Source organism: Neomonachus schauinslandi, chromosome 9 (assembly GCF_002201575.2).
Source record: "Neomonachus schauinslandi chromosome 9, ASM220157v2, whole genome shotgun sequence".
NCBI classification, from domain to species: domain Eukaryota; kingdom Metazoa; phylum Chordata; class Mammalia; order Carnivora; family Phocidae; genus Neomonachus; species Neomonachus schauinslandi.
This window is the reverse complement of record NC_058411.1, coordinates 50,180,233-50,196,749: the sequence shown is the minus strand read 5'-3', so window position 1 is coordinate 50,196,749 and position 16,517 is coordinate 50,180,233. Positions and strand designations below refer to the sequence as shown.

The 16,517-nt window shown below is 35.9% G+C and overlaps 1 protein-coding gene and 1 pseudogene across 1 annotated transcript in view; one reads left to right on the top strand and one right to left on the bottom strand.

Moving 5' to 3' along the window:
• MDGA2 (MAM domain containing glycosylphosphatidylinositol anchor 2) overlaps window positions 1-16,517 on the bottom strand; it is an 802,844-nt gene that overhangs the window by 446,617 nt on the left and 339,710 nt on the right. The window contains exon 2 of the mRNA XM_021701373.2: window positions 11,575-11,714. Coding sequence (XP_021557048.2) covers window positions 11,575-11,714 — 140 coding nt within the window. The remainder of the gene's footprint in view (window positions 1-11,574; window positions 11,715-16,517) is intronic.
• On the top strand, window positions 4,056-5,422 carry LOC110590524 (annotated as a pseudogene).

Here is a 16,517-nt window from a genome sequence, read left to right as displayed (position 1 = left end):
GGATATTCTTTAGCATAGAAATAGATGGGGGGGTGGAATCTTTCTATTATTGTACTGAAATTATTAAACTTAAATTTGAAACCTTAATGTATTAAAGTCAATTTAAGGAATGCTCTATTAGATTGGAGTTTGAAAATTTAGGTAAATCCAATTCTCTTAATTGGTATCTTTATGTCCTAGCCATAAGTGCAGAGAATATATTTCATTCAATAGGCTCACAAGAAGACAACTACTGTATTTGTTTACATGCTACCTTTTGAAAGTAGTAGGGGTGGATATAACTATAAATGACCATTTACAATATGTTGAACATGCCCAAATGACTCATACTTTGTAAATTTTTCTTTATCTGTACATATATGTAAGTACATATACATAGTAAGTGTGTGTGTATATATATACATATATATGCAAACTGACAGCATATATGTAATATAGACTCAAAAATAGATCAATTAATTTGATTGTCATTCCACCGTGAAAAAAAAATTCACTTCAAAAAAAAAAATTCACTTCAGATTATGTTAAGGTTTGTCAATTTAGATTTGTTGACAGCTCAATAACTATTAGGAAAAAAGATTTCAAAATCTGAGGGGAAAAAAAAACTATTGTGTGATATCTACCACTTGGAGATCACCTCAGTTAAATAAGACATAACTGAAAACATGCCAATAGGAGTGTTATGCTAATAATAAAAATACAAAATCCAATTCATCAATGTGCATTTAATTATTCAGAACTTCTACAGTAAGGAACTGCAACTGTTTAACTTAAAATGATACATTTCAACTTTGAACAACACAACCAACAGATTCTCAAATATATGTTAATAGGCAGTATTGATTTCCTTCTATCTCCTGGTAATGCCCTGATAATTTTAAAGTACTTATTTTATGTTAACTACTGTAATAAAATAACGGTTATGATCTTAGCACTCCTACTTATGATACTTTTCATTAAAATATGTAGATTTCAAAAGAAGATATCTAATTTCAAACTTCCACATGATTTGTATAACTACAATTTTGACTGTGTTTTGAGATCCATTTTTTGATCTCTCTGAGGATCAAATTTTGACCATGAGAGGTAAAGCTGTCATACCCAAACAAACCCTCAGTCTGTATTTATAGTCACCATCACATGAAATTCCTTGTGCATGGACTTGCAAACTTTCACTGCTTAAATTTAATTCAAGTAAAAGACGTATTTTTTTTAAAGATTAGGAGAATAAATTATGAAAATATGGCCTATACCCATGTTAATTATGTTAATAAATGTCCTAAGAAATAAAAGTAAAATTTAATTGAACATCATACCTTTACTAATGACTTATGGCTTTCTTTTATAAGTCTTCAGGAAAAGTAGAAGTATAATAATTCTGATTCACAATTAAGCAACATAAGGTCAGCAGCAAGGATGAAGAATCTAGGGTTAGATGTGTAAATATAGGTCTCATTAGGTTTGAGTCCAGGAAATGGGTACTGTCTTAAAGAACTGCCCCGGGGAAAGAAAGCCTGAGATAAAAGATTACAAGTAGACGGTTTATTTTTGCAATTAATCCTGAGGAAACAGAGTAGAGAATTGTGAATAGCGTCACAGAGAAGGAGGAGAAATCATACAACAAGCTGTTGTTGTGCTAGTCTTTGCAGAAAGTGACTGTGGCTCCATTCTACTGGGGCCCTCTGAGGAACCATGTAGAATGTGTCACAGAATGGCCTGACCAAGCTGGCACATATCAATCGGACCCTACTCCCTACTGACAGAAGAGCCACTTTTCAAATAGCAATTAGTACTCTGCTGTAGAAAGTTTAGTCTTGTTCCAGAATCTAAAGTTGTGTGCTGTGACCCTCTTCTTAGGACTTAAGGAATCCACACAGCATCCTCATCCAACACCAAGTCTGCTAGATTGTAGGACTGCGTGAGCAGCAAAGCAGTTTACACTAGATCCTGGACTTGCTGCAGAGCCCTCTCTTGTTCTGACACTGATAACTTTTAAAGTTATCTAATAAAGTGACTTGGAACAATGTTTCCAAATGTAATATATTCAGCCTCTAAAATCCAAAAAAGCCTCCACCATATGTTGGGCCTCTTTCTTACAGGAATGGCTGTGAGAAGCAATAACTTTTTTATAACCTTAAATGGAATGATCCTAGCATGCCTCATTGGACTCGAAAATCTCTACCAACTTGACAGTTCAGTAAAATTTGGAATACTTTATTTCTCACCCTCAGGCACGTTTCTATCTTACTATGTCATCCAAAGTACTTGTTACTTCCTTTTCAGAAGGTCAAAATGACATGATGTAATCAATATAATGTTCTGTAGATGACTGAGACGATCAAGTTCCCTGTGCACTATTATGTTAGAGAGTGAGAGAGATAATCTTGACCCGGGGCAGAGTAGTACATGTAAATTGCTGTCCATCCCATGTAAAAGCAAACTTTAAAATCTTCTTGATGAGAACAGAAAAGCATCCATTTGTCAGATGATGAGCTGCATACCAGATAATTTGCTCCAGTGAAGACATGGCAGCAGTGTTAATTTGATTGTTTACCATGGTCTTGCATCACCTGCCATAATCCACCTGGCTTTTTAGGTATCTCACATGTGAAAGAAATTGGAATGTGATAGAGACTACCACTCCTTCCTTGTCAAAGCTTGCATGGTCATACCTAACCTCTGAAATTTCTTCTGGGATGCAGTACTACTTCTGATTTAATATTTTGGTTTGGGAGGGACAATTTTACAGGATCCCACTGAGTCCTTCCTACCATATTGACTCTGACTTACTCCACAGATCAGGTAACCAAGGTGGGGATCCTGCCCACTGTTAAAGATGTCCCTCCCAATTATGCATTTGGGAGTCTGGAGAAAAAACCATCAACCCACTTCTCTGGGCCAGGACTCCATTTATCATCTGGCTTCTTAAGCCTCCACTCCATGTTAGTATTACAAATCCATTGATTTCAGTGCCAACTCAATCCCTGTTCTTTGAAAAGCCCTCAAAAAGTCTTGGTATTTTTTTTTCTTCAATGTAAATTACTATGACAAATGGCCACAAATCCCTTTGGGGAAAGATTATTTTTGGTGTAAGATTGTAGTGATATTGGTAGACCTTTCCTCAAAGAAACCTGGCTTCCCTTCCAAACAATGAGTGTTGGCTCTGTGAATTAGCTTAGATTAGGAAACCAAATGAGTGATTGCGACTTTTTATTATAGTGGAAAATGTCAACCTCCCCCTTACCTCCTTTTTGTCTGTTAATGAGTCAAGTACCATTCCAGTCAGCTACCTCTGTTTAGCCCCTAAAGCCACGATAATCTGTCATCCATCACAAAGCCCTGTAGATAAAGGCAACCTGGTTGCTACTACAACCTTGCTGTTCATTACACTATTTATATCTACACTGAGTCTGTTGGTGAAGTGTTACCACCCAACCTCTGCCATTTTAGAATCCTATCATCTTGCTGATTTTAGAGATCCTACTTCTACAGCAGCATCCCCTACTGGTCTCCCAAGGACAGTCACCCTTGAGCTTCTCAAAGATGCCAGTGCCCATCTGACCGGTGCATTTCTCATAGTAACAGGAGTATCCCTTGGGAACTCTCTAAAAACAAGTCTCATATAATAAATCTATGCTAACATTCCCATCTCCCCAAGCTTTCATTAAGTACATTAACATTTTTTGAGTAATTATCTGTAATGTATGATAAATGTTTCTTATATGCAGAAAGACTATCCATAGAATTAAACAAAAGATGAACTCTGAAATAACTGTAAACAGATTCAGATCTCGTAAGGAGCAAAAAAAATGACTATTTGTAATGTAATCCTCATGTAATGAGGATTTTCATTAAATTTTTTCATTAAAATTTTTAAAAAATTCTTTGGTTAATGCTGATATACTGGGAATAAAAAAGTTTCAGCAGTTTTGGAAAGTGTTGAACCAAAAAAGACTGTCCACGTTTTGTATAAAAATCAATGGAAACGCTTTTTTGCAACGGGTTTGCCACCACAACACAGGCGTTGTGAAAACCACCGCTCAACCTAAACCAAAATGGGAAAGGAAAAGTCTCACATCAACATCGTCATCATTGGACACGTAGATTCAGGCAAGTCTACCACTACTGGTCATCTGATCTACAGATGTGGTGGGATCGACAAAAGAACTATCGAAAAATTTGAGAAGGAGGCTGCTGAGATGGGAAAGGGCTAAAAAGCTGAACGTGAACGTGGTATCACCATTGATATCTCCCTGTGGAAATTCGAGACCAGCAAGTATTATGTGACCATCATTGATGCCCCAGGACACAGAGACTTTATCAAAAACATGATTACAGGCACATCTCAGGCTGACTGTGCTGTCTTGATTGTTGCTGCTGGTGTTGGTGAATTTGAAGCCGGCATCTCCAAGAATGAGCAGACCCGTGAGCATGCCCTTCTGGCTTACAACACTGGGTGTAAAACAACTAATTGTTGGTGTTAACAAGATGGATTCCACTGAGCCAGAAGAGATACAAGGAAATTGTTAAAGAAGTCAGCACCTACATTAAGAAAATTGGCTACAACCCCAACACAGTAGCGTTTGTGCCAATTTCTGGTTGGAATGGTGACAACATGGTGGAGCCAAGTGCTAACATGCCTTGGTTCAAGGGATGGAAAGTCACCCGTAAAGATGGGAATGCCAGTGGAACCACACTGCTTGAAGCCCTGTATTGCATTCTGCCACCAATTCGTCCAACTGACAAGCCCTTGCGTCTGCCTCTCCAGGACGTCTACGAAATTGGTGGTATTGGTACTGTCCCTTGGGCCGAGTGGAGACTGGTGTTCTTAAACCTGGCATGGGGTCACCTTTGCTCCAGTCAATGTTACATCTGAAGTAAAGTCTGTTGAAAAGCACCATGAAGCTTTGAGCAAGGCTCTTGCTGGGGACAATGTGGGCTTCAATGTCAAGAACATATCTGTCAGAGATGTTCGTCGTGGCAATGTGGCTGGTGAGAGCAAAAATGACCCACCAATGGAAGCAGCTGGATTCATGGCTCAGGTGATTATCCTGAACCAGCCAGGCCAAGTCAGTGTAGGATATGTACCTCTGCTGGATTGTCACACAGCTCACATTGCTTGCTTGCAAGTTTGCTGAGCTGAACGAGAAGATAGATCGTTATTCTGGAAAAAAAGCTGGAGGATGGTCCCAAGTTCTTGAAATCTGGTGACGCTGCCATTGTTGATATGGTTCGTGGCAAGCCTATGTGTGTTGAGAGCTTCTCTGACTATCCTCCTCTCGGCCGTTTTGCTGTTCGTGACATGGGACAGATGGTTGCTGTGGGTGTCATCAAAGCAGTGGGCAAGAAGGCAGCTGGAGCTGGCAAGGTCACCAAGGCTGCCCAGAAAGCTAAGAAGGCTAAATGAATATTATACCCAATACCTGCCACCCCAGTCTTAATCAGTGGTGGAAGAATGGTCTCAGAACTCTTTGTGTCAATTGGCCATTTAAGTTTAATAGTAAAAGACTGGTTAATGATAACAATGCATCGTAAAACCTTCAGAAGGAAAGGAGAATGTTTTCTGGACCATTTGTTTTTTGTGTGTGTGTGTGGAAGTTTTAAGTTATTAGTTTTTAAATTCAGTACTTTTTCATGGAAACAACTTGACCAAAAATCTGTCACAGAATTTTGAGACCAATTAAAACAAAAGTTTAATGAGAAAAAAAGAAAAATCAATGGAAACAAAACTACTCGAAGGTATGACTTCAACCATCAGAAAGACTGTAAGCACTTCCTCCTAAATGAGCTGTGGTGAGTATATTTATTTACCCATGTAGCCATGAACTTAAAGAAGATGTAGATCTCCAGGAGAAAAGACTAGGTGTGTGTATAAGTCTGTGGGAGGACAGACAATGAAGGTAGTTATTGACATGAAATTTGTGATTAATATATTTTTGAATACAATAAATCCTAAAGCTTTTCCTACAACCTATCCAAAGAGTCATTGCAAAAATATTAGTTGTTTTAGTTGGAGAGTCTCTTACATGATGCAGCAGACAGATCTAGCCTAGATAGATTTATCATAGATGAAAAAAGTACACTGTATTGAATTCCATAAACCATGAGAAGGAATAGATGTAATATTTGATGATCTCTGTTTAGATAACAGATTCCAATTCTGCCTGTCAATTGGACATAAATCCAAAAATCAAATACATTTATTTTTCATGTACATGCATTAATATTATTGTAAGAAATTTAACTGACTCAGAAAAAATATATGGAAATATGAACCAAGATGTACAAAATATTTGCAAAGGACAACACACAGATAGTAGTAATGGTTTCAAACTGAAAAACCTGTTATGAAGGTTTGCTAAGATTTTCATTATGGTAAGTTTATCACTTTAAAATCTACATATGAAATTAACAAAGATAAAACATCAATAACTCAGCAACCGTCTTGACAGTTAAGAATACATTTGCATAGCAATCAAATGACTGATATGATCTCATTTTAAAATTGAGAAATAGTCTTACCCTTATTTTTTTTTAATTTAAAAAACAAACAATCTCTAAGGATGAGCTGTAATAAACTAGTAGACAATTTTAATGCTTCTTAGGGTAGTATTTTGGATATACATAATTTTTTCAAAGAATGACTTTCAAAAATATTTTAGTGATGAGAATATTCAAAAGAAATCTTACCCCAAAAGCCAGCATATAAAACACATAAATGTAGAGCTATTTTGGCTTGATGTACATTTTCGTTTTTGTTTTGTTGTCTTTGAAAAGAGAAAGAAAGCCTCCCAAATATGCATACCCATGTTTGTTACTGAAACAAATTCAAAGACCTTTACATTATACTTATTACAATAGAACTGTCTTCCTGTTTGAGAAGTTTGAAATATTCAAAGTGTCCTACTGAGAAGTTCTTTGTAGAAGTTTTCCATACTTTCTACCACATGGTTTCATGGCAAGAAAAATGCAATGTAATTAAAATTTCAGCATTTATTTGGGTGGGAGGTATGAAAAGCTCATTTTCAACATCAAAGAAAAGAGAAAAATGCTTGAGGCCAATCAAGGAAATACTGAAAAACACCAACAAAGGAGTGACTTGCTTTCCTATATAGCAAAGCATAAAATAAAGCTATAGAAATTAAAATACCATGGCACCATATAAGAAGGGATAACTAGAATGATAAAATAATGCAATTTTTGTTCATGATAAAGATAGAATTTTAAGAACTTTTAAAAATGCTTTAATGTTTAACATTAAACATTATATAATGTTAGAATGTTTTTAAAAGTTCTCATGACAATAAAAATTTTTTATAACCATGTATGGGGACAGATGTTAATTAGACTTAACTGTGGTGATGATTTCTCAATGTTTACAAATACCAAACCTTTACATTATACACCTGAAACTAATATAATGTTCTATGTCAACTGTACCTCAATTTTTTTAAAAAAGAGAAAAAAATAGCATTTTAAAGATAGAATTTTTATTGCTAGAGTTATACTTAGAGTCTAAGTATAAATTACTTAGAAACAATAAAAATTCAGCATATGTTTTATTATGTAGGGTGGAATGTTAACTATCCTGTCTGGATTAGGGCAGAGGGAAGAAGAAAGAGAGAGAACACTAGACTAATATTCACACTATGGACAACATGTTTCCTAATGATTAAATCATCAAGTATATAAGCAACTATATAAGCTGTTACTTAAAAAGAAAGCATACGACGTAAGATACACTGATATGAAAGAGATCTACTAAACTAGGGACAAAATTCGTAAACCAAAGTTGAAAAGATTAAAATGATTCATCTTTTAAAAAACAAAAATCTCTGGGTAAAAGTAACACAAACAATATTAAAAGACAAATATTGTCTGGTAGGTAAAATTTGCAACATATTTTGCAGACACTGAATTTATTTTTATAGTACATAAAAAGTCCCCGCAGGTCCACAAGAAGACAAGCAGCTAACCAATAAGAGAAGAGAAGTAGATAAAAATAATCAATAGATGAAGAAGATGAACAAATGACTGATACATGTGTGGGAATATGTTCAAATTGACTAGTAATTAAGAAAATGAAAATTTAAACTTCACTGGAATGTAATTCACCCTCTCACATCAAATTGGCAAAAATATTAAAGATTCACTTATACTAAGGAAGCAAGTAAAAGTCACTTTCAACTTTGGCTAAATTCCGTTTTGAAGAAGGAAACTATCCTACAATGATGCTGGCATACATGTAATAAAGATGTGCATAAACACATACACATTCCAGAAGTGTTCACTAAATTATTATTTGTAATAGTAAAAATCCATAAGTAATTCAATTTTGAACAAAATAGCAGCAATTACATATATCTAGTGCATGCATACAGAGTACAATTCAGGCTTTGTGAGGATAATGCTCTAAGTCAGTGCTTCTCAAATTTTAGTGTACATCAGAATCACCCAGAGGGCTTGTGACAACACAGATTGCTGGCCCCAACACAGGAGCTTCTGACATGATGGGCACAAGAACTTTCATTTCTAACCAGTTCTTTCCAGGGATCACCCATTGAGAACCACTAGGCTGGATCTATACTTGCTGATTTGGACACATGGCCAAGTGAAAAATTCTAGTCACAGAACAATATTTTTCATTATCTAATTTAAAAATGAAAATAAAACATTAACATATATAATCATATTTATGGAAATGCACTAAACAAGGACTGCAAGATAATACATACAACTATTTAATGTTAATTTCTGGGAGGTGGGTGGGAGAGTGATGGGGAATATTCAAGTTAAATATCTCATTGTTTAAGTCATTTACAAGAGAACTATATTCACAATTCATTTGGTATTAATGTGATAATATTGAAAGAGTAGAGAGGAAGGAAAGAAGGAAGAAAAGAAGGGAGCAAGGGAGGGAGGGAGGGAAAAAGAAAACAAGGAAGAGAAAGAGAGTGGGTAGCTGAATCCTGAAATTGTGGGCATCTAGTAATATTAGGTTGGTAGGTTTACCAACAAATCTTTACCTCCCTTCTTGCTTATCTCTCCATCTATCTTTATAATAAACTCTCATTAAATGAAGTAGTCTGAACATAGTTCTAGTCCCTGCAAGCTAAAAAAAAAAAAAAAAAAAGGTAATTAGCAGAGATGTAAAGGCTCTGCAGAGTATTAAAACACAGAAATACTGAAATTTATTTAAATGCATCTAATTTAAAGTAGACTGTAAGCTAAGAACCATTTTTTTTCAACCTACTTATTTTGATACTTACATATTCAATTCTAGACATTAGAGTCTAAGTATAAATTGCTTAGAAACAATAAAAATCAAGCATATGTTTTATTATGTGTCTATATAATGCTTATTACATGCCAAGTACATATACATGTATATGTATATATATACATAATACATATACCTATATATTTACAATCTACATTTAACTCTTGAAAGGAGTCTATGATCTAGGCATGATGGTTACCATCATCCCTTTTATATAGATAAGAAACCTGAGGCAGAGAGAGCCGAGAGGTTGAGGAACTTTCCCAACGTCACACCAGCAGGCCCCGTGGATCCAGGGTTATATCCAGGCAGTCTGGTTCCAGGGCCATGTTATGAACCACGGCATTGTACCTTCCTCTCCTTCATTTATTTCCCTTGGATACAGTAGTACCCTCAGGCCATTACATATTGCCAGATGATATATTTTTGGAGAAAATTTTTTAAAATCTAGAAAAAAATGCTGCCTTTGAATACTTCTAGAAATGGAGACTTTATGATTCTCGTTGCCACAAGAATAGGCAACAGAGAAATCTCCTGAAGAGTGCAGTGAGGAGCTTCTCTCTCCCATAGCATTCCCAACTGTTATCATATTCACGTTAGACAAAGCGGCAAGAAAGATAATCCAGCTTCATGATACCAGCCAAGAAAACCCACCCTCAGGACCAGCTGCCACTAGCATGCCCTTTAGTGTTTGGCCGGGATGCCAGAGCCCAGCTGTTCTGTCAGCTTTCCTTACACAGTTTATTGACAAAGAAGAGGCCCCGTTAATTTTTCAAACAGGCAATAGAAACTGAAACTGACTCACCTTCAAATACCTGAATTAACTTCTAGGAATGAAGAAATAACACTACTGAAATAAATTTTTCTTAGGGTCAGAACACATTGAAATTGTTCAAGCAATGGAATTGCTTAGAAAAAATAAAATAAGGTAATAATCTACTCCTTGTTCCAGAACTTACTTTGGATTGGCCAGACATCAGAGATTACACTCCAGATTGTGAATCGTTACAGAGAAAAATGTATGGAGAAAATAAGAAATTCCTAGTATTAAGGGAAGATAATTTTATCCATTAATTTTCAGTTAAAAGCAAATGTTATAATTTGCAATTTAAGCCACTGTGAATTTTAATTTTTAATATTTTTTAATAATAACTATTTTAATAACTATTTTTTCTAGATTACTTTTTACTAACAGTGTAGCATTAAGTTTTATTAAACATATTTTACCATTTTAGTTCTAGTCATGGTCTTATCTTTCAATCTCTTGCTACACTCTGTGAAGTTCATATGCTTATTTTTAGTTGTCGCTCGAGTCAAAATGGTAAGGTTGAACATCTTTGAGTAGTAAGAGTTAAGGATGGTGGGAGCAAAAGACAAGATTAAAATGATGAGTTCATAAAATCTCCACATTGCTCCTTACTTTCTTCTATGCAGTGGTGTTAGCTGGATTTTTTTTTTTTCTTCCTGCAACACTAATACTTAAAATATGTAACTTTGCTACCAAATGAGACCTCTTTTCCATCGTAGTGTTTGTGCTGATTACCGGTGTATATTTTGAACTAGACAGGTTAAATATATGACAGTAAGAATTGGCAATTAATGACTAAGACATCCTGAATATTCTGTATTATATTGGAATTGAATTTTTACATCATAAATACACACTATATTACCTCTGCCTAACCCTTTCTTTCACTCCTACAAACTTTTTCTCTGCTCATTATTTATAATTTTAGTGCCCTTTGAAAAGTCTCAATTTCTGTTCCTGCTATTAAAGTAGCTTATGAAAACTGTAGCAGATGACTCTGAAAGTGAATGCATACACCTGCAAACATTTGTTTTTAAAGTTTTCTATGAATATAATGACTAAGAGGAAGGAAAGTACATGTGACCTCGTGCACCACATTCTTCAGAACAAATGCTTCTTCGGCTGCAATTATGTCATCATGAAATCATGCACCACATTCTAAAATAAACTCATTGCCATATGAATTGTTATCTGACTGAGATATTTTTGTAGTTGTCTTTTAACAGCTTCCTTAGAAGTGTCTTCCAAATTTCTCACAATACCAAAACAAAAATTTCTTTCTTCATCTTATCCAAGTAAGTATGACAAGCATGAATGTTCATCAATCACCACCCTTATCCTGCATTGCACACACACAATTACTTGAATTTCTCACACACAAACACACACACACATGATTTTTTAGCTAAATCTTCTAAAATATACATTTTTGACTTCCAAGAAAGATCAAAGAGAGTTTTCCTCAATGTCACAGTTCGGGACTCACCTGTGGACGTGGATGTCCTGTGACCAGACAGGTCAGTTCTAGTGTTTCTCCTTCCCGTATAGTATAGACCCTTTCCGAGTAGCGCTCCTCCTCAATGTTACAGGCCAAGCCTGAATGCACAATACGAACCGTTGGGGGAGCTGTCAAGTCAGGAAGAAGAGAGACAAGATACGTAAAAAAATAAGTCAACTGTCCTCCCATGAATCATCCTGGTTGTAAGAGCAATTCTTATTAGACTTTACCACAGTTAGATCCATCAGGCTTAACGTTTGAGCAACCCCAAGGGATTAAAGGTATTGCTGGACAGAAAGCTTCAAACTTATCTAACAAGTCACCAAGACACTCTGAAAATGGCAAAGGGAAACAGGATGGTGGGAGGACAATGGTGACATAGGAAATCATCATTACAAGACTACATGATAAAATCTGAATGCTAAAAAGTGAGAGGTCCCTTTCTTTCGGAAACCCAAAATTTAATATAGTAAAGGATGCTGTTCAAATTCCAGGTAGTGCAAACTCAAAAGACCATTAGAAAGGGAAAAAAAATTGTATGAAATACATTGGCATTTTTCTGTTAATAAGCCTCGTGGTGCAAATAGGGAGCTAACTCAAATAGGAATGAGAAGATTTGGTTATGAGGAACTGAAACCAACTTGGTTTTCAACATTTATAGATTCCTGTGTTGATATGAGCAAAAGATGATCACTGAATTAAGCTACTGAAGAAGGCAAGAAATCATTAATACCCAAGTATAACTTACGGGAAAATTCCTTCTGGAAAAATGTGTGTTCTGAAAGTAACATAAAAGAAAGTTTCCAATATCTAATACTTCGTTTTATATAACCAAATGTATAGAACACTCAATAGTATTTAACAACTGAAAAGAACATATTTTATTAACCTCAAGTTCAAGCAGAAACTAAAGGATAGAAAAGCCTATTTATGGATAATAGAACAACTGGGTATTTCAAGATTTTTCTGGATATCCAAGCAGATCCTGTTCAACATTCAAATTCAAGATTCCATTCTCCAATACGCCGCATCAAATGAAAAGCAAAAATTTCCAAAAGAAGGATAAGAAGAGGAGAATTTAGTAGTTCTTACATTCACTATGCACAAAAAGCTCCCCAGAAACTTTCTTAAAATACAGATTTCAGAGGTATAGCCAGAAATCTGTTATGTATGCAGAAAAACCTAGGAATCTGCATTTTTGCCCAACCCCCAAATGATGACAATGCTAGTGCTACTTAGACCAGATTACTAGGAATAATTTTCTAAAACTTACAGATGTTTGTTGACTAAAGGAAAATACTCCAAGGGATAAAATATCCTTTTCCTTTTAATATTTTCAAGTAAATAACTTCATGCTGTGCATTATTTCACTGGTTTGGAAAATTAGGTGATGCTCAAACAAATCAAATGTTTTGTTTGGTCTATAAAACCAATTTATCAAAAAAATTATTTTACCATGTCTTTGGACACTGTCTAGACACTATAATAATTTGTTTAGTTTTATGACATTAGAAATTTTTATCTGCAGTGTTTTTCTGGGTGTTCTGATATATTTCACACAATGTTTCCTATAAATCATTTCCTACAGTGATCAGATTTAAACTTCAATTTAGATAAGTAATACTAGAGAGCTACTTATTTTTAAACATCTGTCATATAAACTATATATATTATAGAGGTTAACAAACTGATGACGATAAATAAAAATTTGCAAAATATAAATAGAAAATATAGATTCATTACTTTGAAATTTATTTCTATGCCAAATTTAGCTTAATAAGTGATAGCACACATTTACTAATACATCTAATTATAGAGTAACATGACATTTTTCCAGATTAATTTACATGTTATTTTTGTTTTAATTTCAAATCAGTGAATAGCATTGTTATTTTTAAGCTATATCTTTCCAAAGCATCATTATGCAAATAAGTAGCTTTATTTAAAACATTTAAATTATACAGGAAGCACATTGTGTTCATTTACAAGGGTTAATTTTCTGCTATTTTCTTCTATATTTTAACACATTCTTGGAAAAGGTAATTGCCTATATATTGTAATCATTATGAACCTACCATCTCTCTTATGGGAGGGTGGAATATTCTGCCAAATTTTAGGAGTGGAAGGTGTATTTTTCCTAGTATGCATTAAAATATATGCTGAGTACTTTTGCTGGTCAACGATAAGGTGAATATTTTGGAAGCTTCCAAGAACTCTTTTGGTCTGCAGAAAGCTCAACTGAAAAGGTCTTAGCTCATCCAGGTCATCGCTCTTATTTCCAAATTGAGGACATCAAGTGACCTGCTCACAGGCCTGCAGGTAGTTGTGGCCTAAATGAGAGCAGAACCAGCGGTCCTTTGTTCTTTTCTCTACTTCATGCTATTAAAACTACGTCTGACATAGTTAAATTAGGGTTCTAAGTAACTCCTAAACTAGATGTACCCTAGACTAGGGGAAAAAAAAAGACTGAGAAACTGTTCATGAAGTCGTTAGAGCACCATAAGTAGGTGAGCAATATAAATAGTATAATTGCTGCAAAAAATGAAATGTAGCATTCTTTCAATTCACCATCCTGCCTCCAGTCTCTGCCAAACCCAGGAAATCTCACAACTGTCAAAATAATATTTTGTAATTCCTATTTTCATCATGTCCTTTTCCTGCCTAAGGATTCATGATGTCTCTCTACGACACTTCACAGAGTTTAATGTCTCTAGGTGCTCTGTAAATGTCCTCATACTGACTATACAACCCGAAATCCTACTTTTCTGTAACATCAGCCCAACATCAGTGGGAAGATAAAGAGCACTGAAATTTTAAGACTTTGATCTCATACACGGACTTTCAAGCATATATTTATTCAGCAACTGCTATACACCACATACGAGAATGTTTGCTCACAATATTCTCCCATCTAGAATTTCCAGACTGATATTTAGATCAATGTTCCTGACAACTTCTTAGATTATTTAGCAATGCTTTTCTTTTCTTGTCTTCAGGAGATAGGCACTGCCCAGTGATTCTGCTTTTTCTTAACACATTAACTTTATATTAAGCACATCGTTGCCAGGATGGAGCATCATTTTAGGCATCTGTTCCATACCACATGATTCAGAGCACAGAGTAGGTTTATATTTAATAATTTATTTTAACTTAATAATTAATCTGTAATTTATGGTTTAGCAAATATCACTAGAATGACACCAACATCCTGTTTTAGCAAAAATATCAACTATCATGGCACTGAATTTACTTACTGTAAATATAAATGCAATTTGCAGTACTATAACTGAAGCAAGTCATCTTTTATCCTCTGCCTTGTTGAAAAAAGCCTCAATTCATCATCCTGAAATTGGACTAAGGGTTATGATCCCCTTTGCCCTGTAGAGTCAGCAATGAATTAAAATGTTAAAATATTGCATGAGACTCATATTCATCCAAATTTGTTTGAAGTAAACCAAATCCCATTACATAAAATCTTTCCTAACACTAATCACATCAACTCCCTTAATTTGAGTAAATTGGCTTTGGGTTCAAAAGGTCAGCCTAAAAGGGCAAAAGAGAGACATTCTTTTATCTTGTTAGAGTATACTTTTGAAAGTTAAACCAAATTCTCTCTGTATTCTGTTGGAGAAAGAACACAAATAAATTATTCTCCAATGGCAACAACCAGGAGAATTTGTAGGCTTTCATTCTCATATACAGACTTTCAAGCATATATTTACTGAACAACGGCTTTAGATCAGGCATGAGGCTATGTTCTGGGGATATAAAACTTAATACTATGAGCTGTAACTTTTAGCAGCTTACAGCCTATTGGATCTGTCCAATTTAGAAGGAAGGAAGAAAGGAAGGAAGGGAGGAAGGAAGGAATGGAGGGAGGGAGTAAGAAAGGGAGGGAGGGAAGAGGGAAGGGAGGGAGGGAAGGAGGGCAGAGGGAAGAGGGAAGGGAGGGAGGGAAGGAGGGCAGAGGGAAGGAAGGAAGAGAGGGAGGGAGGGAGGAGGGAAGGGAGGGGGAGGGAAGGAAGGAAGAGAGGGAGGGAGGGAGGAGGGAAGGAAGGAAGAGAGGGAGGGAGGAGGGAAGGAAGGAAATAAGGAAAGAACAATTACAGTTGAACAGGATACATACTCTAACAGAAGAAAGTAAGAGGACAAAGCAGAAGATGCCTCAATCTGCCTGGAGGGTTCCAACATGTTTCACAGGGTCAGTGACATGTAACCTAGGTCTGGAAAGATGCATGTGGAGGGAACAAAGGGAAAGGACATTCCAGAGAGAGGAAGCAGTGTGTTCAAAGGCATGTCTGTAAGAGACTGCCGGCAGTGTTTAGGAAATAACTACATTAAAATGTGGTCCATGTCGTTTATAACTTACTCTGAATTTTGACACTGGTGCCACTCTCTCAAGTTGCCATTATGTGTCCAGACACAGCAGAGACACTGTATAGCTCTGGGAATGGAAATGAGGACAGAGACCTACTTTAGAGGTTTTGCTAGACAGGAGTTGAAGATTAACTGAGTGTGGGGCGAAGGAGGAGGAGTTAAGATGACACTGAAGTTTACACCTTGGTTAACTAGGTAAAAGATGAGTTTTTATTTTATTTTTTTTTAAGATTTTATTTATTTCACAGAGAGAGAGAGCGAGAGCAGGAACACAAGCAGGGGGAGTGGGAGAGGGAGAAGCAGGCTTCCCGCGGAGCAGGGAATCCCATGCGGGGCTCGATCCCAGGACCCTGGGACCATGACCTGAGCCAAAGGCAGACACTTAACGACTGAGCCACCCAGGTGCCCCAAAGATGATTTTTTAAAAAGATTTATTTATTTGTTTGAGAGAGAGAGAGCAGGGGAGAGGAGCAGAGGGAGAAGGAGAAAGAGTCAAAAGCAGACTCTGCACTGAGCCCTTGGAGCCCGAGGAGGGGCTCAATCTCACAACTCTG